At 42.0% G+C, this 27,918-nt stretch overlaps 1 protein-coding gene across 1 annotated transcript; it reads right to left on the bottom strand.

The window, feature by feature from the left end:
* Positions 1-583: 583 nt before the first annotated feature.
* Positions 584-27,129, bottom strand: atr (ATR checkpoint kinase). Its single transcript, XM_085768386.1, has 48 exons — positions 26,942-27,129; positions 26,683-26,774; positions 25,486-25,638; positions 23,950-24,890; positions 23,028-23,170; positions 22,763-22,939; positions 22,222-22,385; positions 21,910-22,062; positions 21,597-21,795; positions 20,767-21,023; positions 19,757-19,953; positions 19,542-19,642; positions 18,711-18,882; positions 18,454-18,609; positions 18,160-18,354; positions 17,836-17,931; positions 17,351-17,440; positions 16,736-16,831; positions 16,476-16,606; positions 15,844-15,987; positions 15,545-15,638; positions 14,165-14,290; positions 13,840-14,046; positions 12,985-13,098; positions 12,744-12,859; positions 12,342-12,462; positions 12,120-12,257; positions 10,145-10,319; positions 9,208-9,374; positions 8,945-9,109; positions 8,700-8,791; positions 8,256-8,347; positions 7,844-8,021; positions 7,570-7,755; positions 6,699-6,858; positions 5,452-5,631; positions 5,196-5,338; positions 4,965-5,062; positions 4,633-4,862; positions 3,704-3,838; positions 3,124-3,324; positions 2,874-3,017; positions 2,426-2,576; positions 2,147-2,303; positions 1,633-1,786; positions 1,364-1,515; positions 1,069-1,174; positions 584-977 (listed from the first exon to the last, which is right to left on the bottom strand). Exons 1-48 carry the CDS (start codon positions 26,992-26,994, stop codon positions 804-806), a joined length of 7,866 nt encoding a protein of 2,621 aa, XP_085624512.1. The 5' UTR covers positions 26,995-27,129; the 3' UTR covers positions 584-803.
* Positions 27,130-27,918: the final 789 nt, after the last annotated feature.

Raw genomic sequence — 27,918 nt, 5'->3', positions numbered from 1 at the left:
TCAGTTTACATGCCAGTCGTTCCCCATAGAGAAGCTCCAAGATGAGAATAAAATAATAATGCAGAGTGTGAAGCAGAGAAGGTCATCCACTGATATACGGTAATCAGAAAAGGCAAGTTTCCAGTAAGTGTTTGTTTGGAGTGCTCCTCTTGATTTGAATGAAACAAGTGCAAATGGCCTCTATCCAAAAGCAAGAGGCAACAGCAGCCAAGCGTTGACGAAAAGGAGAAGTGTCATGATGAAAAAAAAAGTGACCTTTTGAGCATCTGAACTCATGACTAAACATCAAAACATTGCTCACTAGATCAATAGTAGCTATCTCCACACTTCCCTTACTCTGTACTGGTCTTCTCACTTAGCTGCCTTCAGCCTCTTAAGGCTCTTCAAGACAAGCACTCTGCTCTAATTGGTGCTTGTGCAAAAAGAAGGTGAACTGATTGGACCAGTGGGTGTGTGAAAGAGAGAAACAGAGAGATGCAGGGGATTAAAGCAATCAGCTGACCGTCTGACTGCTACTGTGACTCTAAGGAGGGTTAAGAGATTAGAAGACGCTCCTCTTACAGACACATTTTTACCTATGAAATGAAAATAGAAAAATCTACTTTATTACAAAAATGAAGATAATGTACATTTCAACTCATATTCTCTTTTTTCCCAGTAAACTGTAAATTATAAATAATACGTACATATACGCTTTTATACCTCACATTTAAGCCACATATTAGCACTTGAGGTTGTCTTTTTGTGTAGGCATTTTCACAGGAAAGCATCCTTAACTCTCCTGCAAATGTTAAGTGTGCATTTCATAGGTAAGGCCCCCAGCCCAGATACATCTGACAGAGCAGCTTGTCGTCTGTAGATTCCTGGATGAGGTAGTGGACGTGTCCTTCTATGGACAGAGGCAGACCCAGCACTTTGTTCCTGCTCTTTATCACTCCCTGCAGACGCTGCTCGATGTCACACACATGAGTTTTAGCCTGGGAAGAAAAGAAAAAAAGATAAAACAATACAATAATAGAAAAAAATGTGACATAAATTATATCAGATCTGCATGCACTGTAAACACACCTTTTCATTAACTATCTCCCCTGTCTCATTGGCCTGAGTTTTGGAGAGCCCTTTGCCTTGTTTGCTCCACTCCACCAGCGGGTCATGAAGGAAGGTCTTGAGCACACTTAGAGGGAAAATTAAAAACAGTGAGTCAGAGAAACTATAGATTTGTGACAGAAAAATATTGTTACAGACATAAGCTTGTGTTGCATTGTAAGAAATATTCACAAATATATAAGAAATCCATTGATTTTGCTACAGTCTTGAACTGAAACAGTATTGTTAGATAATATTGAAGTATTTATGTATGTACCTTGTGAGCGGCTCTCTCTGGTCTCTCATTAGTCTCATGGTGACCTCGCAGGCCTGTCGGAAGAGGCCTTCAGTGCCCATAGGTCCCATAGCATGGACCATGTTTTGGGTCAGACGGAAAGGAACGACCTCAGGCACGTCAAACGTCTCCCCCTAGTGGAAAAGGAGAGAGGGAGCATCAGAGAAACAAGGAAGGTATTTTTTCCCCCATCACCTCTTTATAAAATATAAATATAAAACATTTTAAGACAATTTGGGACCAAGACGAACCTTGTTAAAGAGGCAGTTGAAGTCGACGTGAACACATTCCCCTGTGAAAGAGTCAAAGAGGATGTTTTCTCCGTGGCGGTCTCCCAAACCCAGGATGTAGCCGACCATTGACATCACAGCTGTGGAGCGGCAGTAAGCAGAGCGACTGCTGTACCTGTAAACAAACACAATCAGTGGCATTACACATAATCTTACCTGTAAAGGGATAGTTCAACATTTTGGCAAATTGGCCCATTGCCATGATCCCTATAGTTTTAGGAGTAGGTTCGTTACCTTTATTTGTCGGTGCAAGCTATTTTTAGAATGGCGGAGCAGAGCCGTGAGCTGCTCAGAGCTACGCTACGGAGGCTAATGGGATTTCTTGGTTTCCCTCATCAAACTCATCAAATACACAATCCAACAAACTCCAAAACGCTCTGGTGGACAAGTTGTGACCTGCACAGTCACCACGCTATGAGATAATAACGGAACGTTATGAGACGGAGTTGTTATGTTGTGTTGTGTTGTGTCGTACCATGATGTGGGGTCAGGGAAGGTCCGGAGGAACCACTCGTGGAACACGGGCGGATGTCGAGCACATAGCACCTCTTTGTGGATTCGCAGCTTCTCCTCAAACGGAGCCGTCTTTGGTAGAATGAGTTTCCTGAGTTCTTTTCCTGACAGGTAGACACCTAAAAACAACAACGACCATAAGTAAACAATCTCATAACATTCAATAAGATGACAATTAGTTTCTTCATTATAAGTGTATTATTATTATTATTATTATTATTATTATTATATGTGAGGATACCTCTCTCTTTGTACAGCTTGGTGAGGATGTGTCGGAGCCCGGCCGTGTTGTTGACCCACTCGATTATGCCGCACTCCTCATTGAGGGGAATCACAGCGTAGGTACGGATGTGCAGCTCCCTCCGCCTCGACTCAGCATCTTTACGTAGGCACTACACACACACACAAACACATGCATAAATCCTGTGATTAGTTTATTGTATCTGGTCAAATTCCTTCTTAGTATGAATGTTAATATGTCTGTATGTAAGAGTTATATAATGATCTTTCATTTTTTTAAACACTTAAAAACACGTATGAAGTTATTTATCATTGTTTGCTTTATCATTTCTATCTTCATTAAGTTAAATAATTATCCTATTAAAGTGTAAAGTAGTGTATCAACTAAATTGATAATTCTGTGTACATTATTTCATTTAGAATAAAACACCTATATCACTATCACTCACCTTGTTGATGAGGCAGTTGAACTCCATGAGTCTGCAGTCCTTCCTGAGGTCGTCTTTAGGTTTACACATCATGGTGTAGCTCCGCCCGTCTGAACCCTTCAGACTGATCTTCTTAGGTTTCTGCAGCGAGGCCAAGATCTCCACCTACAAGACACATAACATATAACACATAACACACGTTAGCATGTTATGAGACGATTGAATTAAAAAAATACTGAGTGTTGACAATAGTCAACACTCCCTCTCTTACAGTGTCTTCAAATCCGTTCAGGTAGGCCCAGTGTCCGGGGAAGGCGTCGTGCTGTGTGTTGGTCCCGCCCGTCGACGGCAGCGTGGGGATGAGCACCGACTGCAGCGGGATCAGGATCTGGCTGAAGGTCGGCTCCTCCACCAGACGCTTCAGCTGCTTGAAGTGAACGCTCATGCTGAGGGTGGTGCTGTTCCCGTCCACCTGAAGGACACGATCGCAAACATGAATCTCTGGTGACACCTGCTCTTTATTTGATCTAGAGAATAGTTTTTGGACCATATTCACTTGACTCATATTCACTGAATGACATGAACAGCTTTGCAAAACCATGCCTTCAAACTAATATTATGACTTTTGCTCTTACACACAGTAATCCTTATTGACCACCAGAGTTTGAATGGGAAATTTTAATTTTAATTTCATCCAATTCATGCAAATCGTGCAGCTACAATCTCTTTTCATATTTACATTTTTCTTTTAAAATGTTCATTAATATATTTTGTCCCATTTCTAAATAAATAAACTTGTAATTTATTTTGTATATTTGTGTGTGTGTGTGTGTGTGAGTGTGTGTGTGTACCGGCTTGTTGCAGAGCTCCAGCAGCTTGTCAGTCAGTCTGGTGGCATCGCCGATGAATTTCTCCAGAGACTGTTTGAGACTGATGGCCTTTTTAAGAATCTGATTACAGCGGTTCATACGCATGGGGAAGGTAGACTGAAAACCCCCCCCAAAAAAACACACATTTCAAATGTCAGCAAATAAATGTATGCAGGGCACTGATATATGCGGCCTTTCAATAATCAAATGCAACTGATCCTTTAAATCAGGGGTTCCCAACCTTTTTTCCGTTACGTTTTAAATTCAATTATTACGTTCTTTGTTACAACTCACCATAATACGGTATAATAATAATATATAATCAGTCATCTGGGCGTGATGGTCCAATCTACTCTGTCATCTCGTTTTGCTGCTGTCACTGCAGAAAACTCTGCTTCACAACGATAATTGTAATGGAAGCAGGTTTTCATCTCAGGATATTCTGCTTTAATCCAGAACGCAGGTTGAAGTTTTCTGTGATGAAGCGCTGTTGCACCTGTTGCAAAAAACCCCGTAATTAAAACAGGACTCTTGGTTTTTCTCTTAAAAACAACAACCGTTGTTAGTAGTCGTTGGGGTCTTCTGTCGTCTCATTACTGAGTCTTTCCCGGCGATGTGTTTTTTTTTTTTTCTTTTACTCTATTACGCTTGTGGACCTGCCTGTCAATTGCGCAGCGCTGGGAAGATGCACAGACGGAAGTGGAAAAAGTGTAAAGTGTAAATTAAACAAAACAAACAATTTTATATTTTTTCATTCTCTCTCTGTGGCCCGGTACCGGTCCCCGGGCCGGTGGTTGGGAACCTCTGCTTTAAATGACACTTTAGGTTAAAAGTAGATGTTAAAATATATATAATTAACTTAGATAGATACTTAGATAAGGATTATTATCAATGGAGACAAACCCACGCACCTTGGACACAGCAGTCATCAGCCACATGGCCTGCTGGGGGTAGGCCAGGAAGACTTTGGCCACGATGGTCATGAGGACGTTGAAGACGTCGTCGCTGGAGTGACAAACTCTGGAGATGAGCTGGGAGAATGCGGTGAGGAACTGGTACGGCGCCAGGCTGGAGCAGTTCTCGCTCACCGCCGCGTTGATTTTACTCAGCTCCTGTCTCATCTGTCGGTCCGCTCGCCCAGCTGAGGCGGACGAGACGAACACACAGGAAGAGTTTCATTATTATTATTATTATTAACTGCAGACGAAAAGTTAAAAGTAAAACAGAGTATCTCAGTGCCGACCTTTCTCACATTCACACACTTTGGCTCCAAAGTCGAGCCAGAGCGACAGCATCCGGGGCATGGCCTGGTAGATGTACTGGTTTCCATACTGCAGCGCTCTGGGAGGGAAACCAAGCAAATGTATGTAACAACTGATGACTTGATAAACTGACAAGTCTAAGGTGGAGCAGAGTCAAAGCAACAACTGCTCAGAGTTGATCGCAATAAATACACAATAAAATCTGCTCTTACTTTCCAAAGTACATGACGATGTAACGAATGAGGTTCCCCTGTTTCTCCAGCTTGTTATCCGTCACCATCGGCATCACTTTGTCGTAGTATTTGGCCAAGTAGAAGTTTCCATCCTCCCACTCGGGCAGGAGGTTTGTCACATCCTAAAAAAAACCACACACAAAACACACTCTTGAGACATAGAATCCTCTTTCACTACTTTGAACAAGAACAGCCTTTTTATCTTCGTCCATGTGGCTCCATGTTCTTTCCTCACCTTGTACACTTTCATGATGGCGTTGGACTCGAAGTTGGCCGTCTCCTCCATGAAGCGTCCCACCAGCAGCATGGCCTTGCCTTTGGTCTGCAGGCTGCGGGGGTCTGTGAGGGGTTGATCTTCAGGAAAACACTGGGCTACCCCCTTCTGCAGGACGATCAGGGCCTCGTGCACGTCGCCCTGAGGAAAAAAACCAGTGTGTTGTTGTTGCCTGGTGCATGTCTGATTTAAGTTAGATACAGATCACAGCAGGGTCAGTGTTGCAGCTGTCTGTCAAGCCTTCAGCCACTGAGGAATAGTTCACCAAAAAATGAAATTCAGTCATTGTTGACTCACTCTCATGCTGATGAATACTCCGGAGTAGTTTTTTATTCCTCAAAGTGCATCTGGTTGGCCGGTTCGTAGTCCAACAAAATCCTTATATTAGAGTCAATAGCGCCCGACACAAAAACGTCCATAAAACTACACAAAAACTTGTAATCTTCCTCCACACCGCTCGTCCGCTGCAATCCAAGTGTCTTGAAGGGATGTAGTCCAGAGTTTCCGCGTTTGAACGTCAGAGTGCAATACAGTGAATGTCCTGAATGCCATCGTTGTGCATAAACTCTGGACTATATCCCTTCAGGATACTTGGATTGCAGTGGATGAGCAGTATGGAGGAATATTACAAGGTTTTTGTGTAGTTTTAAGGACTTTTTGTGTCAGGCGCTCTCTGACTGTCATATAAGGATTTCGTTGGACTACGAACCGGCCTCCTGGGTCTCCAGATGCACTTTGAGGAATAAAAAACTGGAGTATTCATCAGCACGAGAGTGAGTATAATGACTGAATTTCATTTTTTGGTGAACTACTCCTTTAAAGCTTATCTTTTGTGATGCCTCCAAATGGTCAAAGTGTCCATGATCAGTTTAACGTGTTTATTGTAAAAAAAAAATCAAAAAAAATCAAAAAGAGCCAACAAGCAGTTATAGCAAAAACAAAAAATAATACTAGGTGAGCCTCAGTAAATAATAATGATGATAATGAAACGGTGAGGTGACAGTCAACTTAAAATATTAGAGCTACTTCTTCCTTTGTGTTCAAACTCTGGCTACCACACATAATAAGTAAAAGAAAATAACCAAATCAAATATGTCAAACTTTGTACTTTGGGTCACACACTTGGCGTGAACATCCTGTATCTTATGGAAGAAAATCTGCTCCCTACTCTGCTTTAATTGACTTTACACTGTACACTTTGATTTTACCTTGGACCAAAGCCACTTGGCCTTCTCCGTAACCAGCTCGGCCAGATGTGTGTTCTCTGCGTTCAGCAGGGCGTTGAAAGCCGTCTGGTGGTGTCCTGCCTTTCTGGCCACTCGGGCACTTTGCAGCCAGCACTCCCCCACCAGCTCCTGACACACAGACCTGCAGAGCAAACACACGCATTGGACTGGTCAAGTGGACTTGGACGGGACTTGGTTTATTGGCACTGATTTTATTCTAATCTGCAGGTTTTGACAGCTTTTATTCATTAGTAAACAAGAAAGAGGGGGATGACTGTTGTTTTCTCTGTGACCATCTGTGCACATGCTTGTTGAAAAAACAGGTTATACATGTTGCTCTTAATTTTGTGTTCAAGTTACCAGTAGTTATCATCAAATCAGAGTAAAATAAAATCAAAAAGAAAAAAAGAGAGAGAAAAACTCTGCTCCATCGCAGTGCTCTCTTACATGCGTAACAGTGAAAACAAATAATAGACAGATAAATGAATATATATTAGAAAATAAAATAACAAAAACAGTTCTAATAATAGTGTAATTTCCCAGCTTGGGATCAATAAAGTATATCTATCTATCTAATAATAAGTTTGTCTACCTCTATTCACATTGACATAAACACTCCCCCCCATACATGACTACATTTATATTTCCTCTAATCAGTACCTTTATAATTGAATAATAGTAACAACAAAAACAACAACTTTAATACTAACAATAATAATAATACATGAAATAAAGTAAAAATGAAATGAAACACAAATAACTTGTACTGAAAATTATTTAAAGATAAAAAAAAACAAAAAACATGGAGGCAGATGAAGCAGGTGATGTGTGTGTCTGCTGTTATTGTCCTTACTGTGATCCCAGGCTGAGCAGGGCGCGGCGGAGAGCCAGGACCGGCTCCTTGGCCCTGAAGGAATTCTGGGTCATCTCCAGTCGATCCGACCAATGGGGAGGCAGCTGGCTGAGCCTGCGGGCGGAGCGCTCCCTCTGTTTCTGCAGGTCAGTGAAGGTGTGCTCCAGTTCGCTGAGCATGTGGAGCCTGAACACACGACGAGACACAGAATTAACTCCACCAGAAAGACAAAAGGAGGTAGTTGATATTATTGAAACTAGAGATACACACAGACCTGACGATGTACTCGTATCCTCTCTGGTAGGTCCCACACTCGTAGCTGGCTGCAGACAGAGGAACCACCTGCTCCTTCCTCACAAGCTTCAGCTTCTCGTAGAAACTCTCAGTATCCTGCTTCTTAGCCGACAGCAGCAACTGGCCGAGGCGCACGCCCCAGGAGCTGGACTGACGGTCTGGAGACACGATGACAATGGTTGTGCATTTACAACAATAGTAAAAAAAAAAATACTCATCACAACCTCCAAGAACTTTAAAATGACATCTTTATGCAAAAATGGCATGCCTATTTGGTCAATTTGTGTAATTGTTCAGTGTTTTGTCTTTGTCTTTTGTTTGACATTTTCAGTCTCTGCACTAAAATATGAAATTTATCTATTAAGAGTTTTTTTTCTTCATCTTTTACTCACCTGAACTCAAGTAATCCTCCAGTAGGTCCCACTGTCCAAGTTTCCAGGCTGCCTCCACTCTGTATGTGTTCAGCTCCGACTTCCACTGGTGCCTTAATATTCAGTTCAGTTGAATTTTAGTTAGTTACATGAATTATTTTAATGAATAAGCAAAAATACGGGTAACACTTTATAATAAGTACACACTATTAAGCATTAGTTACTGTAAGCATGAATAAATACATGAATACTCATTAGTATGTAGTTTATAAATACAGTTAGTGCTTATCAATGATGAGTAAAGCATTTTAATTGTGTTTATAAACTACATACAAATGAGTATTAATGTGTTGTAAATGATGAATTCAGTATTTAAAGCTTAGTGTTGAAAGACTTTGGTAATTAAACTATATTTAATCACATCTAAACCATCAGAGGAGGTTTATGTGTCTGTGTGTATCTCACTTGTTGGCCAGTACTCCGTTAACCTGGGTGATGACTGTGGACAGCTGTCCCAGGCCGAGCATAGAGGTCATGACGCCATGATAGTGACCGATCTAGAAAAAGAAAAAACACTTGTGAAAATTATGAAATAGGTGAAAAATTAAGACAGATACAACATATTATTGTTTAATATAAACACTGTGTATATACAGTATGTGTGTGTGTGTGTGTGTGTGTGTGTGTACAGTATGTGTGTGTGTGTGTACCTGGTCAGACTCGAGCTGTATCGCCCGGTCGTAGCAGGCGGTGGCGTCGCGGAGCAACCCGATGCTCTCATGCTCCAGTATCTGTTCCCGTAGCGACGGCCCCTCCCTCCTCAGGGCGTTCACCCCCCTCACTCCATCAGGCTCATGCATGGCAGCGTACAGCGTCTGCAGCATTCAGACGACATAACAACATTACAACATGAGCCAAACGTAGTTCACTATCAAAAATGTGATCAGCAAAGATTTATCGTCAGTTCTCCGACCTGCAGGAAGGTGAGATGATCCTGGATGTTCTCCTTGTTTTCTAGGATATGAGCTTCAAAGTGCATGAGGGCACGAGTGTAGGCTTTGGACCGTAGAGAGGCCTTGGCCAGGGCGTCCTGTGGGATTCCCTTCAGGAAGGCCACCACCCGCTGGTAATCCCCACTCTCTGGAAAAACACAGTTTGGTTTTGTTTTAAAGCGTTGTCTAAAGATGGAGAGGTCATAGTGAAGGAGGAGAAAGACACTGGAGATCAGAGGGCTGAGCGAGTTTGTCTCTCAATGAGTTCTTTGTATATCCAAGGTGTGTTTATTTTAGAATGGTTGTTACCCAATAAACATTTATCCCAATATGTTGCCCTCAGAGGATCTTTACATTTATTCCTTAAAGTTACAATAGCACTTCTTAGTTGAAAGTATTTCCATCAGGCTAAGCGGTTTGGTGAGATAGCTGTATTCAATTCTGAGTGATTTGAATTCCGCACCAGTATACAGGTCAGCAACCTTTCTAAGGCACTTCTATGGAACTCCTTCCATTGAATTGTCTTTTTGCCCATAGTTATCAAGGGGTTGTTCCAGATCGGTAGCCATGAAGACTGCAACACTGTTTCTTTAGTGAGTTTATGAATTGATCTCCAGATGGAGTAAATATAACTAAGACAGGGATGGGGCTCATCTGTTCTCTGCTGTTTAATATGCAAAGCATTCTCCAAAAGGGCAGGTGACATAAAATGTTGCTCAATACTAGCCCATGATGGTCTAGGATAAGAGGATCTGACTGTTAGCCGGAGGTTAGGCAGATTAAATCCACCTTTCCTCTTGGGTGTTTGTAGAGTTACTAAACTAAACTGTGCCTTTTTCCCACTCCATAAGAAAACTTTAATAAGTTTATCAGTTTTATAATAAATGTTATTAGGTATTTGGATTGTTCGTCTCTCACCGTTGTGTTTGTTTGGTTTGGAGTAGAGGATGTGGCGGCTCCACTGCGTGAGGTGAGACAACATGCTGAACACGGTCTGAATGCTGAGCTGTGATAGGCTGGAGGCCGTCTCCTGGACACGCACGACCCCTCGTCCGTCACCCTCCGTCAGCACGGCCAGCATCTCCTCTGTTACCTGGAGGGAGGTGAGTGTCATTACTGCAGCTTCTTAGATTAAATTAGATTAGATAGAACTTCATTCATCCGGAAGGTTGCTCCAAAAGGAAATAAATAAAATACAAAGAGGAAATATATGATAAAATATATCCTACAATGTCTATATAAATAAAAATATACAATACTAGTGCAAAAGGAACAGCCGAAACATAATTTAAAATACAATACAATTAGAGCTGCAATGATTAATTGATTAATCGAACAATAATCGATTATAAAATGAATCGTCAACTATTTTTTTTAAAGAAAAAAGTCAAAATCCTCTGATTCCAGCTTCTTAAATGTGAATATTTCTGGTTTCTTTGTTCTTTTATGACAATAAACTGAATATCTCTTTGGTTTGTGGACAAAACAAAACATTTGAGGACGTCACCTTGTGCTTTGAGAAACACTGATTGATATTTTTCCAACATTTGACATTTTATTGACCAAACAACTAATCGATTAATCGTTTAAATAATCAACAGATTAATCGATAATGAAAATAATCGTTAGTTGCAGCCCAAAATACAATGGGCCTCATTCACGAACCGTTCTTAGGAACAAATTTGTTCTTAAATCCTACTTATGAAGTTTTTACGAAGATTGTGGCATTCATGAATGTTTTCTTATCCAGAATTTGTTCTTAACTAAGAACAAAATCTACGAACAGTCAGGAGTATACTTACGCACTTTTAGGTGCTGAGACTTCTGCAAAAATAACCGATTATAGCGTTTTATTTTGTTCTGCAGTTGTATGATATTATATGATTTGAATAAGAATTATTTTCTTATCTTTTATGATGTTTTTAATAATCATATATATTAATAATAATAATTGACAAATCATTGCAGTCTCTTAAAAAACATTATAGACAATTAATTCATATCAGTTGTTTTTTTTTCTCTTTTTTTTTTGGGGGGGGGGGGGGCATACAGCTGCTGATATGATTTTTTTTTCCTAATTGTGGGCTGCAACAGTGCACACTACACACAACTGTTTTTTTTCATAGGTGATAATATGATGATATTTATGATGGCACACGTGAGAGTGTGGTCTCTCTGATAACAACCCGAAGAGCTGCATCTACTGCTGACACAACTAAATATAGCCTAAATATAAATATAAAAACATAAACTAAATATAAGCCTTTTGTTTGTTTCTTTGTCTCATTCCTGCCGCAGTAGCGCCACTTCACTACTTAAGTTCTTTTTACGTTTGGAGTCTGGTGCTCCCTCCCAGATTTTCATTTGAGCATTTCAACTTTCCTTCTCACTTCACCTTCTCTGCTCAGTGCCTGTGGGGTCTGTTTGCACACGGCCCTGCAGTCTCATGCCCTTTTACGGGCATTGATGGGGCTGTTACCTATTCTAATCATATGTTAATTAGACTCACCTGGCACACGCCCTCAACTTACGAGGAGATGGCATAAGAACACAGCTGCGAACAATTCTGAGGCTTACGAACGCGTTGATGAATCTGACGTAGGGTTTTCTTAAGGAACTTCTTAAGAACAACTTAAGAAAGAATCTAAGAAGGTTCTTAAGAAGATATTGGTGAATGAGGCCCAATATTAGTACGAAAGGACTCAACATAATTTAAAAAATGAGGTATATTGCTGCATTTTGCACAATTGTTAGTGTTTATGTTCAGCTCCTATGAATGGGGAGGAATTATAGAGATTTAGAGAATTATAGAGGGCTCTTCTTTTTCTTTTTATTATTATTATAATCATTATTGTGTGTGTGAGTGTGTGTTAGAGCGCTGACGTGTCCTCACCTCCTGCTGCTCTGCCGGTGTGCAGCCCAACAACATGTAGAGCAGAATATGAGGCAGCAGGTAGATCGTGACCTTGTAGTCGTGTTTGATGATGAAGCTGCAGCAGGTGAACACCTTACTGGCCAGCTCATGTCTCACCTGGAAGAAACACAGACAAACTCTGTCTTTAAAGTCTGAATCAATGTCACAGTGGAGATGGAGGTCAAAGAGAGCTCCGCTAACCTTACTGATGAGGTAACCAGCCCAGGTGGCCGACCAATCAGAGAACCTGCTGCCTCTGTTGCTCAAGTACACCGGTTTCTTCAGTTTGGACCAGTTCACTTCCTTCTGGCTGCTCTTATATCTGCAAAGTAAGAGAGGAGCGAATAAAGGAGGAGGAAGTCGTGGTATAGTTTTAGTTTAGTTTAGTTTATTTTATTTCGGTCTTGACACGTCACCTCAGTTTACAATAGAAATTAGATTGCACATAAATACATGAGCTAGGCAAGGTCTTTAAAGACAACAAAGAGAAAAAAAAAACAAGAAAAAAAAAAGAACAATAGAGAGTTTAAGAAGGTGAAAAATGTAAGAGAGGAAGAAGAATGAGAGGAAAAGGATGAAAAAAATCTGTGTGAGCTTGTGTACCTGCTGTTGAGGTGAGGCTCCAGTATTTCTTGGATCTGCTCTGGGAATCTCCTCCACAGACGCCGACCTGGAGAGTCGGTCCGTCCCTCGCGACACTCAAAGATGGACAGCAGCTCCTGAAGTGGCAGTGAAAGCATCATTATGAACACAAGATAACAAGATAAAAAGACCCAAATGAACACAAATGAAAGATAACAGTCTGTGTGTGTGTGTGTGTGTGTGTGTGTGTGTGTGTGTGTACCTGAATGGCATAAGCAGCCGAGTCCTGCGCTCTCACGTTATCGGCATAAGCCAGGAAGGTTCTGGTGAGTTCTGTCAGGAGGTCGTGGCCAAAGTTGGGATCATCAACCCCACTCTGTGATAAAGGACAATTAACATTTACCTTTGGTTTAGACTGAGACTATCTATTGTCCATTAAACCTACATAAAATAGAAATCTGTCTTCAGTAATGGCGGGAAACACACAACACAGATGACATTATAGATTATACAGACTAATATATACATTATACATTATACAGAGTAATACATCGATCTAATTCATATACAGAAAGTGGAAACCAATTTCTGTTTGTAAATTTAGGGCACATCAGTGTGTGTGTATGAGCTGAAATCAGGCATTTTACAGCCAGTTGGACCCCATCCACCAAACTGCTCTAATTTATTGATGATGCTTACTTTTTGATCGCATGAAATGATCTTAATTTGCTTTTATTTTGAAATGCCTGTCATGATGTACTTGCATTTTTTTGAAATATTTCTAGCATGAGCTGCATGAGTTTATTTCAATCCTCAAAGTAAATCCATCCAAAAATGTACTAAATTCCATCAAAATTATTATTTTTATTTTATCTATTTATTTATTTAGACGGGACAATGCGTATTAATGTACACTGCATATATGAGATATGCAGTGTAAATGTAGCAAGAATGCTACATTTCATCCATAGTCCCCAAACAAAGAAAAAAAACACAAAACAATTAACAATACAAATTCATAAAAAAATCCAACAGTAACAAGAGTGAATGTGTACTGTCATGTGTGCGGCATATTGTGCTGTTAGATAAACACACTGTCAGGTGCAGCTAAGCTTACCACAAACGTGTTGCGGTCACCGTGAGTGTGTGTGTGCGACAGGTCCAGACGCCCGGGGTCCACGGCCCCCAGCTCCCCCAGACACTCCCCACAGAGCAGCCGGGCCTCGGGGGACGAGTCCTGGCAGCCCTTCAGCAGCACCGACACCAGGCTGGAGACGACCGGCTCCACCGCCTCGCTGGCACACACCGTCCGCAGCATCCACTCCTGCAGTCACACACACACACACACACACACACGGAAAGATGTTGAACTGTCAAGACATTAAAGATTCACAGGACGGTGGCCAGGTAGAAGAGCTGTGTGTGTGTCTGCGTGTGTTCACCTGCTTGCTGTGCATCATGTCCCTGAGGCTGGTGAGCGCATGAATCCTGACGTCGACGTTCTCATGCTGCACGGCTCTCATGGAGAGCTGCAGGGCTGCGGCCAGGTCGCTGCTGCTGGCCGTCAGCTGGGGGGAGTCAAGACACGACACATCATTTTTAGGGCTGTCAAAGTTAACGCATTAACGCATGTGAATAATCTGGAAACAGTAACGCTTTAAAAGAAAATTAAAGGGACAACGAGGAGTTTCTCCATCGGCAGAACGAAAAATTCTGCGACAATAAAAAAGTCTCATATTAATGTGGATGATTCTACGTTACCCACACTTGTTAATGGGCCCATTTTTTATAAATATATCGTTTTGTCTCTATTGTTATTTTGTTATTATTAGTGGTGGCGGAAATACTGGGCGAGCCGACCAGCGTTTCTTTACTTTCAGTTTCGCAGACGCTGCCCGGCGAGTCATGAGAATAACGCCGCCGAATCGCCGTTTATGGTATGTGATCGTCTTTGAACCTCTGACTTTAATTCTTGATGAATGAAAACATGAGTCTGTCTTGCGCCGGTCAAAGAATTTCACGGTGCGCGCGGAGGCTCATAAATGTAGTGTGAAAACACTTCGCTTTTCCAAAACTCCTCGTTGTCCCTTTAACGCAGGATTATTTCGTCACGTGACTTACGTAGTGCCCGTCTGTATCTGTTTTGAAATATGGTAACGTCCCGTATTTGATGGTTAAATAGGAATCACTACTGGACGGGGTTTGTCTTGTATTTCTGTCTTAAATGCAGCATCATCCCACTGAATGTGAAGAACTGTGATCTGGTAAAACTCTTGATCACAGACAAAACCTCTTGGTTTGGCAATGACAGCGATCAATCAGACGAGTTGTAAACTGTGTCCGCGAGTGTTTCCTATGAAGGACGGTGTCCGGTCAGATGTACGGCAGCTTCAGGAGGACAAAGTTCTCCATTAACAAAAAAAAAGAAAAAAATTCTCCATTCACATTGAAGCCTGTGATGTGATTTGTGTAGCTATTACAGTTGCGGTGTACAAATCAAAATATAGTGATAATGCGTTATTGTTTTTCACATCTGTAAAATTGCATCCTTAAATTCTAATGAATTAACTGTAGGTACATAAAATGCACCCTTCAATACTTTATATTAAGAAAGAATAGAAGTAAATACAAATAATATTAATGTATATAATATTTAGTATTTTAACCGTGATTAATCGCAATTAATCACAGAATTGTAATGCGATTAATTGTTTGACAGCCCTAATCATTTTATATCTGTTGTATGTTTTTGTAACTTCACATAACGACGTTTGCTGCCGTCTACCGTCGATCATTGCAGTCTTTATTGTAATCGAACTGACCTTCTTGTAATCCTGCAGGACTGTGTGGATGTCCTTTAACTCAGGGTGATCTGGCAGAAAGTAAATCTCATGGAGGTAGTCCTTCACCTCCTCCCTGTGAAAGAACGGCCGCATTAAAGTCAGGTAAAAGCACAACTTCTCCTACAGCGGTGAAGAAATGAGGCTAAAAACATCTGCACTTTTTGGTTTTTGATGTGACAAACATCAACAAGCACTGTACAGTTTTGGGATGCACAACAAACAATGTGCAGGTGTTTTCTACCCTGATAAAATAGTGACTGAACATGTTTGTGTGTTACCTTTTGTCCAGTATGAGGAAGCGGATGATAGCAGCCGTTTCTTTGGGCTGCTGAGGGATCAGGGGGAGGAGAGCGACGATAACATGACTCAGCAGAGGACCCAGATGTGCAGGCTCCACACTCCTCACAAAACAATCCCACGTCCTGTTCACATAGGGGATAGGTGAACAAATTATATGATTCTTAATTTTTGGTCAAAAATAAAAATTTTCGACAATTTTTTGGTTAAAAATGGCCTGTGTGGTTTTTGGTTATTTTCTCCAAAACCACCGGCCCGATTTCAACCAAAACTTCTGCGTTGGACTCCCCTCGGACCCCCAGATGATATATCCGAGTTTGGAGAAATTTAAAGAAATTTTAATTTTTGGTCAAATTTTTTTTTTTTTTTCCCGACAATTTTTTGGTTAAAAATTTTTCAAAATCGCCTGTGTGGTTTTTGGTCATTTTCTCCAAAACCACTGGCCCGATTTCAACCAAACCTTCTGTGTTGGACTCCCCTCGGACCCCCAGATGATATATCCGAGTTTGGAGAAATTTTAAGAAATTTTAAAGATCTGGGAAGAGATGGCTTTAAAACAATTTAAATAATTTGTATGTTAACAACAGAACTGTGTGTGTTTGTGTGTACTGACTGGCAGCAGAGCAGAGGGAAGTCCTCTCTGTATCGGAGGCCGGTGCGGAGCGTCGTCATCATCTTCACTCTGACGGAGCTGATGTGTTTGGAGCCCATCAGCTGCATCAGAGCCATCACACTGGTCAATGCCTGCACAGATGTTAAGAGAGGACGGTTGAGGAGGAACGTTTCTGAACCGTACCAGTCGAGCAGGGTTAGAGTGGAGAAACTAAATCTGGCCACTCAGATACAAAACATCTGGCTTGTTCTCTAACACACCAGCTTCTTGCGGTCCTTCTCTCCTGCACTGGAGCTGAGCAGCTGCATGTTGAAGAAGGCCAGGATTCCCAGCAGCTTCGGCTGAAGGTAGTCGGCCTGACACACAAAAACAGACAAGTGAGGAAAGACACAAATATATGTTTAAAAAATGTTGGTCTGTTCACAATTAACTTCACAAAACAACTGCTCCCACTTGTTTACATGTGTCATCTATTTCTTTTGTCGCCTTTAAAACAGGCGGTGCATCTTCAGATTGGTCCATTTTTGTTTTAATTGCCAAACGTTTACAATAATATAATGAAAATAAATTGGATAGGAGGGCCATGTGACCACATCCTCTATAAAAAAAAAAAAGAAAGAAAAAAAATTCATTAAAGGGACAGTTCAACATTTTGGCAAATTGGCTCATTACCATAATCCCTATAGTTTTAGGAGTAGGTTTGTTACCTTTAATTGTCGGTGCAAGCTATTTTTAGAACGGCGGAGCAGAGCCACGAGCTGCTCAGAGCTAGGCTACGGAGGCTCATGGGATTTCTTGGTTTCCCTCATCAAACTCTATCTAACTATCCCTTTAAGCACAACATACAGCTGTGTCACACAATATTTGACACTTACCATGCGTTCTGGTGTGGTGATGTCCCGGGGGCCCTGGTATGGATCATCATTGGATGCAAAGGAGGCCAGGATTGCCAGACCATTGAACACCTGTATTACATAGATAATGTAAAAAATACGGTACACAGGAACAACAACTAGTTTGACAGCACACAAGCTGCATTCTCAGTGCACCAAGAATATATGAATTTATTTATTTGTTTATTTATCTATGTATCTGATCGAGAGCGATGGTTTACATTTGTTTTGCACTTGCATTGAAATTTTCCTTTTAACTTTTGTACGTACATATGTGTGTATACATTTCTTTATACATTATTATGTTTGTATTGGTACAGTCGTGCGCTTGGTTTTAACCCTGGATTTAGCCTGACATGTGACAAATCAATTATCTATCTATCTAAAAAAGACTTATGTTTGACTGGGCGTGTGCATGTAAGTGTGTGTGTATGTGTGTGTGTGTGTGTGTGTGTGTGTGTGTGTACCTGCTGGTAGTGCTCTCCCAGGCGCAGCAGCAGCTCGTTGTGCAGACCCTGGAAGTCTTGTCTTAGCAGCGAGCCAAGTTCAATCTCAGTCTCGCTCTGGGGGAACATTAGGTAAACAAATATAAATCAGTCTACTAAGCTAATTATTTACCATGGAGACACACAACACAGCTTTATTTATTTGCCTCTGTCAGATAAAAGCACTACAACACCGCTGGGGCTCCAAACCACCAAAGTGTTACTGTGTTTGATTAACACTCCTGGACTTTTGTGGTGGATTATGATAAAGCAGAGTTTGGTGCCGTTGGGTAATATAATTAATACCTGTAGGTAGTGGAAAGCTCTCTCCAGCTCCTCCTTGGTGCATGAACACACCAGATGGCTGAAGATGTATTTAAAGTTGTTGATGAGGATCTCCCTCCTGTTTGCCTTCAGCTCATTGGCCAATGTGCGGATGAGGGCGGAGCCTGTGGAGCTGGCCTTTGCTGCCAGGTAGGGCAGCAGCACCTGGAGGGTCCTCTGCATGTACAGGCGAGAAGAAAAACAGACGGACGGTCATTCAGAGGCAAAAACGGAGGGGAGAGAATGGCTAAATGCACACGACTGTGCAGCACATACGGTGAGGAAGCGGTGCAGGTCTGGGAAGTCAAAGGCGTGTGCGATCTGAGCCAGGATGTCCAGGGCCAGCTCTCTCTGATTGGCCGACTCGCTGCCCTGGTCAGGCGTGCTCCGCAGGGCCGATGCGTGGCGTGAATGCAGCGACTCCACCAGGAACTTCAAACAGAAGAAGAAACATTACCTTTTTTTTCATTTCTTTTCTTTTTTGCAAACAGGTTATTACTCTGCCTTGTATTGAGTCATATTTTACTTTATACCTGGCAGATAGGATTCTTGTGCTGACTGAAGAGGGTTTGTAGTTTGAGGCCTTTGGCTGCGGCCAGAGCTCTGATCTGAGTGTAGGCGGCTACAGACACAGAGGACGACTTGGACAGGAGACAGTGGAGCAGCCGCAGCAGAGAGAACGACACCAAACTACCCTGAGAAGCTCTGACGCAGGAGGAGAGGGACGGAAAAATAAATAATCAAACCGATCTGACCAAAACAGCTGTTCATAAAGCACTTTGAAAAATGGTGCCACTGTAAGGCTGTCGTTACATTACAGGCCTTGATGCCCAACTCTGATTTGTTGCCTATATCTGATTTTTTTGACTGTCTATTCACATGTTCTATCAGAAGTGACTCATATCTGATATGTGCATTTACACCTGCTTTGTTTGTGTGAAACAACCCGCTGAAGAGGAAATAAGCTAGTGAACTTTTTTAAAGACAAGAGTTTTATTAGGTCACGTTATAATTCCATAATGATTATAAACGAAGGTGAGTCTGGTGCTCAGAGTTTATATTTAACACATCACAATTTAAAAACTGAACATCTAGTCTGTCCTTACAAAATAAAGTTAGTGAAGTGGCTGTGTGGAGGCATTTCAGTTTTTGCCGGTAGGAAAACGTGAAATCTGGTGTTTCTCTTGCGCATTCTCTTTTTTCACACTCACTCTTGCCCTCGATCAGCAAATAAATGAATGTTATATGAAAACAAGAACTAGTGAGGAAAAAAAACAGACGCGCGAACACCACGAAAATGAATTGGGCCACTTGAACCATGTAGTGTAAAGACAGCCGAAGCGACACTAGTATAAACTCCATACCTGCCGATCTCTCCGGTGGTCAGGATGAGAGTGTTGCGCAGGTCATCGTCTCTGTTGAGTTTTGCGTTGTTGAACGCCTCCTTTAAACGAGCAACCAGGAGCTGGTATAGATACACATACATATTAAAAATCAAAGATATATAAACCTAGGCTATAAATAATGTAACCTGCTCATCGTAACATATTTACAATGTTAATGAAAATCATTTACTCACATCGCTGAGAGAGCCCTGCTCCGAGTTTTTGTTGGACTCTGTGAGCAGGAAACTGATCGATTGGCTGAAACGGATTCTGACCGCTGGGTCTGAATCCTCCATTAGACCAATCAGAGCGCAGAGAACCGCCCGGGAGTCGCTGTCTTCGCCAGTCAGGTTCACGTGTTGGCAGAGGTGAGGCAGAGCTTCTAAGAAAGCTGAAACACATAACACGGAAAACCGAGTGACATGAAACACTGCTGCACTTGGGAGTACAGCGGAAACCGCTCATAGTGATCACGTGGGCCCAGAGTCAATGTGAGCACTATTAGCGGTTGACTATGATAACCAATTTTTGATTGTTTCACTTCATCTTTTTATGCAAAACATCATATAAATGCCATTTGTATAGTTTTTCAATGAGAAAAATGTAACAAAGCGGACGGCTTCAGCGTTTACTGAATTGTATTTAATGTTTCAAACATGGTGCAGTCGTTTCAAATGCTTTCCGAGTGCAAGGTGCACTGTGCAAGTTTAATTACTGCGCAGACATAACTCAAATACTGTACACAAACAGCACAGTAATGTATATCTTACTGTGGTTATTTTTATTATAAATAGACAATTGCCTTTAACGCTGTTGTGCAGTTTAGTAAAAACCAGTAGGCTACTGTATGTCTGTAGTGCAGATCGGTAACCCAGCTGCGGCTTGGCGGTGACTTATTTATTATTTTTTACTGAACATATTACTGCACACACGTTAGCAGCAGAAACATACGTCTGGCAAGGAATTATGGGAGTAAGAAATAAAATAAATACACGTAAAGTAGTTTTAAAATTGTTTTTGCACATGTTTTCATTCATAAAATGACCAAAAATGAACACTATAAGCTGATTTCTTGATTACTATAAACAATCATTTGTATAGAAATGATTCCGTCCAAAGCCTTTTGATCCATATAAGCGGTTTCCACTGTAGTTAAAAGTCAGTATCAGTTCATCCTGGAAGAAAAGCTGAAAGCCTGAAATACCTTGTTTGACGCTGCTGGGTGATTGCTGTCTGAGCAGTGGCAGAAACGGCCTGACAACAGTTGCCCTGAGCGACGGAGAAGGATTCCCAGCATGCTCTGTTGCAAGAATGAGGTGGAGGCAGAGGATTGTGGGAGGACAGGTGGCGTCTCTGTGAGCGCCAGCGAGCACAGAGACCTCCGACTGGATGCAGCTCAGCTGGCCGACGGTCCTGGCCAGCTCCTTCTTCACCTGCTCCGAGCCGTCGTCCACCCGGGACCTGGAACACACACACACACACACACACACACACACACAGCATAAATCAGTCCCACTGTATAAAGATAAATGTAAATATAAATAATTATCTACATTTTTGCATTTACTTTTTTTTCTTTTTCTATTTCATTTTATTATTATATCACATACACATATCATCGTATCATCGTATCATCGTAACACGTCGTTTCCTGTTGTTGTCTGTACCTATGTTTATTTATTTATTTTATTTTTATTTAAGGAGGACAATGCACATTAATGGACATAATAAAATGTAAAAGTGCCAGTGTTAGCCAACAGCTAGTTTCCGACTGTAGTCCTCCTGGCAAGATGTTAAAAGCCATTAAAATAAACACAAGGACATAACAACAGAATTCATAAAACAGGAAAAACACACATGTATCCAACAGAAACCAACAGACAAAAAAAACTACAAAGAGAGACAACTGTATGTTTAGTCCATGTGTTGTAACGTATTTGTCCCTTATGACACCTTGTCTATCACTTAACTTCACGGATAAAAAAAACCAACAACATCAAAAGAAAGGACGTGTAAAAACTTGAGTTGACGTACAGCAGAGCGCTGCTGATGAGGCCGTGGTGTGTGTTTCCCAGGTGGTGAAGCAGAAGAGGGAACGTCCTGACGGCCGCCGCTCTCACCGCCTCGTCTGGACCCTGCAGCGCCTTCGAAAACACACACACGCGCCACTTCTCGCACACGCCACCGCGGAGGACGGCCAACAGCGACACACAGTTGACCTCAACCTCGGGAGCTGGAAAGACAAAGAAGTTTTAATGTCAAGTCACATCGTGGTGAAGCAATTTAATGATATATGGTAACTTTATTTTTAATTTTTTAATTGTGGTGCAGCAGCAGAGAAACTCACAGTAGGTGAAGTTTAACCTCTGAGCCAAGGTCGAGAGCCACGATGGGAACCCTGAGGTCTTATAGGCTGAGACAGACTTGTTCTCACACACCCAGGGAAGAGATAACAGCGCACACACACGCCGCTGGAGTCCGTCCTCACTCTGGCTGCTCGCTGTTTCACACATAGACAGTTGGTGGAGGAAATAAATAGTTTTTTCAATTAAATATGGAAAAATAATGGCCCAAAGTGAAAATATGATTTTATTGTGGTATAAAATGAAAACAATAAATCAACCAGAGCTGTATGTTTACTGTGTGTTTCTATTCTTACTCGTCAGATACAAGATGGAGTCGAGGACCCTGACAGTCGTCTGAAGAGCAGACTGGAAGTAGTTTTTGTCTGACACCGGCCGAGAGCCTCCTTCTAACACAGACTGACAGCTCTTCACAGCTCTGCCCAGAGTCTCACTTGGCAGCCAGAGGGGAGGAGAGACACTGGAGACAAAGAGAGAAAAGAAAAGAGCCACTGAATCAGAAAATGTGACAAAGCTCTGAGAAAGACAAGTCACAAAACTTCACCATGACAGCACGAGCTTACATCACATAATCAGGGGAAAATGATAGAAAGTTGTCATTTTTGTGTGTGATAGCAATTTTATAACATCGGCTGTGTTAGATAGATAGATAAAAAACGTTATTATAAGTCCCCTTCCAGTTGCAGCGCCGTTATGATAAGAGAAAAGAAGGAGTGAATATGCACAAACAAAAAAACACAACACAACTCTAACTACAGTAAATAACAGCACCAAATGTCAAATATCAGTATCAATATGGTCCAATGTGCAAATAAGAAATAAAGAGTTAAGACCTACCTGGTGGGGGAGGAGCAGAGAGCGGCCAGGTGCAGGGCGAGGGCCAGACCCTCCAGAGCAGAGAGAGTCTGAGCTGCTTCAGGTTCAACAGAGTCTGAGTTCAAAAGCGTCAGCAGCTCCTCCAGCCGCCCGTTGACCACGGCCCACACCTCGCTGCGGACTCGCATGTCCAACTCACTGAGGACACACAGACACAGAATCGTTTCAACGTCAGGATATGACTGTACCGGACCATGTTTATATTATAACACAGTTAAGCACTCACACTGATGATGTTTTTGCTACTTTGTTGACAGAACCGGAGGCGGATTTGCAGGATTTCTTGGCGGGCGTCTTCCCATCTCCTGCTTCCTGCAGCACCACGGTCGTCTCAGCCTTCAGCGCAGCGCGGAGAAACCCCTCCGCACACTGCAAAACACACGCAACACAGTTACTGAACAGATACTGTATAACTAGGGATGTCACGATTATAGATTTTCTTGGTATCAGAGAAATAATCACGGTATTACGGTTATCACAATTATTCTGCATTAATTATTTAATTGCCATAATCCCTATAGTCATAGCAGTAGGTTCGTTACCTTTAATTGTCGGTGCAAGCTATTTTTAGAACAGTGGAGCAGAGCCGCAAGCTGCTCAGAGCTACGCTACGGAGGCTAATGGGATTTCTTGGTTTCCCTCATCAAACTCATCAGGTAAATTTGTGCAAAACAGCTGATGCGCATTGCCTTCAGGGACAGTTTTTCAGCAAGCAGTCTCTGCATTTACCTCTAAAACAACTCTGTCTCGTAACGTTCTGTTATTATCTCATAGCGTGATGAATGTGCAGGTCACAACTTGTCCACCAGAGCGTTTTGGAGTTGTTGGATTGTGTATTTGATGAGTTTGATGAGGGAAACCAAGAAATCCCATTAGCCTCCGTAGTGTAGCTCTGAGCAGCTTGCGGCTCTGCTCCGCCGTTCTAAAAATAGCTTGCACCGACAATTAAAGGTAAAGAACCTACTGCTATGACTATAGGGATTATGGCAATGGGCCAATTTGCCAAAATGTTGAACTATCCCTTTCATTAATTGTGCCATTTAATACGGTGGTTAATTGTGAAAAGAAGTAATGGTGACACCCCTACTGTATACAAATACTGCAAGAGCGAGAGTGAGGATTAAAAGAACAAACAGCAATAGTCGTACTTCAGCTTGATTTTCCGTTCCAACGGTGCGAGCCAGAGTCCTGCAGACCTCTGTGACGCGCTGTCGCCTCAGCAGCGTCGCGGTCTCGTAAACGGGGGCAACGGAGAGTAAGAAGCCGAAGAGCAGGCAGAGCGATTCAGTAACCTCCGCCCCCAACCTGACACCTTCTCCTCCTGCCAGTGTGCAAACACACTCAAACATCTGGGAGAGGTAGATGGGCTCAAAGTGTGTGTGAGCGGCGGCGGCGGCGGCGCCGCCGGCGTCGGACGACTGAAAGACGCAGCGGGTCAGCTGCAGCATCTCTCCGTCATAGGGCGTGTGTGCGTGTGTCTCATCTGAGTGTGCGCTCGTATCGGAGTGTGCGTCCAGCAGCTGAAGGTAAGCGGCGAAGAACTCGTGGCTCTGCGTCGCAGGAAATCCTCCCAGTTCCACCTGTCGCCTCAGCATCACCATGGAGACCTTCCTGAGGCGGACGTTGCCGCTGGCGAGGATGGAGCAGGCCGTCTCCCAGGCGACGCCGAGGTCACGGCGGGACAGCACTCCCCTCAGGGCGTCGGTGAGGACGCCGAGGGTCACGGCGGCGAGCGACTCCAGCGCGGCCGGCGAGGAGAGGACGAGAGGAGACGGAGTGAGGTACGAGGAGACGCAGCCGGGAGACGTGGCGAAGGAGCTCCGGAGCGTCGCCGGCCATCGGCTCGGGCTCGGTCCGTCCGGTCCGTGTCCTTGTCCCGCGAGCGTGGCGATGTGGGCGTGCAAGATGCCGCTGAGGTCCTGCGCCAGAAGTATGAGCTCCTTAGCGAGGAGGCTGAAGATGAACGGCGCCCTGACTCTCAGCGTGTGGAGCAAAGAGCACAGCACCGCAGACACACGCCCGTGGATGATGTCACAGTCTGGAGCCGCCGCCACGCGGAGCAGACGCACCGCCACCCACTTACTGAAGTCTGAAACCAAAAGAGGAGATGAGGAGACGTCAGAGGGGAAAAGGGAAAGAGAGAAAGACAAACTTTTCAGAGCTTTTTCTTTATCTGAATAATATATACAGCTCTGGAAAAAATAAAGAGACCACTCCAAAATGTTCTTAATAAATTCTCTTAACTTCTCTACATGTATGGCAGCCATTTGAAATTGAAATTGAAATTGAAAATCATATTTAATGAGGAAGAAAGATTATAAATAAATAAAAAAAAATTGGGATTATTGCACCAATTTTGATTTCTAAACTCTTCCTAAGTTTAAAAAGTAGTGTTGTGTTGTTTTAAATGAATATGAACTTGTTTTCTTTGCATTATACAAGGTCTGAAAACACCAGAATTGTTTTGTTATTTTGACCTGTTGCCATTTTCTGCAAATAAATGCTCTAATGACAATATTCTTATTTCCAATTTGGGAGAAATGTTGTCAGTAGGTTATAGAATGAAACAAAAGTGTTCATTTTACTCAAACACATACCTGAATAGTAAAACCAGAGGAACTGATCATTTTGAAGTGGTCTCTTTATCGGTCTTTATTGGTCTTTTTATATTTTTAACGTCCTACCTGTGCAGCTCTGTGTGGTGTCTGGGTATTCAGCCGGCTGGCAGGCAGGATTGGCAAACATCAGAGACGAGGATTTGACGATGTGCTGCACAAAGTCCAGCAACATCACACAGGCTGGTTCAGAGCTGGACTTCTTACTGAGTCCCAGAGCAACTGGAGGACAGACAGACAGACAGACAGACAGACAGACAGACAGACAGACAGACAGACAGACAGACAGACAGACAGACCGGAGATCAGGAACATGCTTTAATTAACATACTTATGAATCGGAAGAATCTGAATCTGAATCTGAAAAAACTTTACGTGGCTCTCAGATTAAAAAAAAAAAAAAGACATGGTTAAAAACAACACAAAATGGAAATGGGTATACATTATGATTTGTTGATATATTGACATGACATTGATATTGAGATGACTGAAAGGGCCAAAACAAATGACTGAAACTGTCCTTTACTTGGAAGCTACAAAAAAAAACTCACTGTTCAGTCATTTGGCTCAGGATCTTTGACATGAGGGGGACACATTTACTTTAAGACTGTCTTAAGCTAAAACAGTTTGCTTCTTCAAGTCAACAAAGGTCACTTAGTTTAAATATATGAATGAGTTTCTTTACAAAGCATCTGGGAAGCATAAGACATAAGTAAAATGTGCAGTAGGTATAAAATAGGTACAAAACAGCAACTATAGGGATGTAACAACATTTGTCTGACACATACAATTACTTAAGTACTTGTTTCTGTTCCTTTGTGTGGCAAAACAAGGCCATTTTCTTTGTATAGCCTAAAAGTTTGTCTCAAAGTGCTTTACACAACATCATAACAACATCCTCTGTCCTGAGACCCTCACATTGACTAAGGAAAAACTCCCAAGAAACAAGAGAAGAAAGAGAGGAGAGACCTCAGGGTGAGAAACAGAGGGGGGATCCCTCATACAGGATTGGGCTCTAAGCACAGCTCCAGCACTTCCTGAATTTAGGCCAGGTCCTTCATTTCCTGTCTTACATTATTGGACAACCTGATTAATCCAGGTGTGTCTGACCATTGTGACTACTACACACCTGGATTAATCAGTGTGTCCAATAATGTAAGACAGGAAATGAAGGACCTGCCTTAAATTCAGGAAGTGCTGGAGCTGTGCATAGAGCCCATAGATCGTGTACAAACAAGGAAAATGTGCTCCACCCTCCTGACTTACCGACGTCCACATCCGTCAGTATCCTGTCGATGAACTGACAGAGGATCTGTCGAGGTTTCTGCACCGCCTGGTCGTACCCACATGCGCTGGCACTGTGAATAAAATACCAACATAAATATCACGTTATCTGAACAGAAAACATGCTGCAACATAACTTCAGCTAGTGTTTAATTAATAACAAATAACTGTGTTAAACCTAAAGGTTGGATATGTGATTTGACTTCTTGTGTGGACAGTTTAGCTTTAGCCAGTCCCTCACCTCGCTAGCTCCTGTAGAGCTGGGATCATCGCCGACATCTCCAGTCCCTCCATTGTTCCGTTATATTAACTTCGTCAACAAATATATAAAGCTGTGAATATAAATATAAGGAGTTGTCATGTATTTATGACCAGGACTGTTTCTTAAAACACTCCGTGCATGATGTCAAATCTTTCGAAAACTTTCGCTCCAAAATGACGTTTCTGTTTTGATACGGCACCCGCCGAGGGTCATAACCCAAACACGAATACTCGAAGGGAAAATTGCGCCTCCTGGATTTGTTCATGTCTTACACTTAGGGCTGTAATACAATATTACAATACAATATTTTGTAAATTTTATATGTATAATTAATTTTTTTGTAATTTTATTATTATTAAAATTATTATTTGTGTTCTGTTTGCATAGTGAAATATCTCTGTCCTTTCTTGCACAAATGTTACTGTTACTGCCATGCATTACAGTAAGTAGGGCAGTGTATAATAATTATAAGCTACTTTATTTTGCTTTCTGCACTAAATGATACGATTTTCATTTTGGAAAATAAATAATTTCTAGCTGAGTAACTTTTAGTTGACATAAGTGCATCTTTTGTTCTTTATCTAAATAGGTAAAAGTCTCATTGAGATTTAACATCTCATTATTTTATTTTATTTTTTACATCCATAGATACTGACAAACATGGCAGGAAAGGGCAACTGTCACCCTACAAAAGGATATAAGTACTATCCAGTGAAGATATACACTCAAAAATCTGCAGGTTTAAAAAAAATAATCCAACATTATGGATCATGATGATGTATATGACTTCAAAACACACAGTGGGTTGGTTGGTGCTGGGTTTTATCCTTTGACCCACAAGGCTGGGTTGTTCATTGACTCAACCAATCAGAGTGAGTGTACTTATTATAAACCATGGTTACATATTACCCCAGTTATTTTCTAATTGCCTTACCCCTATGTAAATCATAATCATA

This window comes from Trachurus japonicus, chromosome 22 (genome assembly GCF_045865225.1).
Source record: "Trachurus japonicus isolate A0001 chromosome 22, Traja_1.0".
NCBI classification, from domain to species: Eukaryota; Metazoa; Chordata; class Actinopteri; order Carangiformes; family Carangidae; genus Trachurus; species Trachurus japonicus.
The sequence above is the reverse complement of the archived record's forward strand: the minus strand, read 5'-3'. Positions and strand labels throughout refer to the sequence as shown.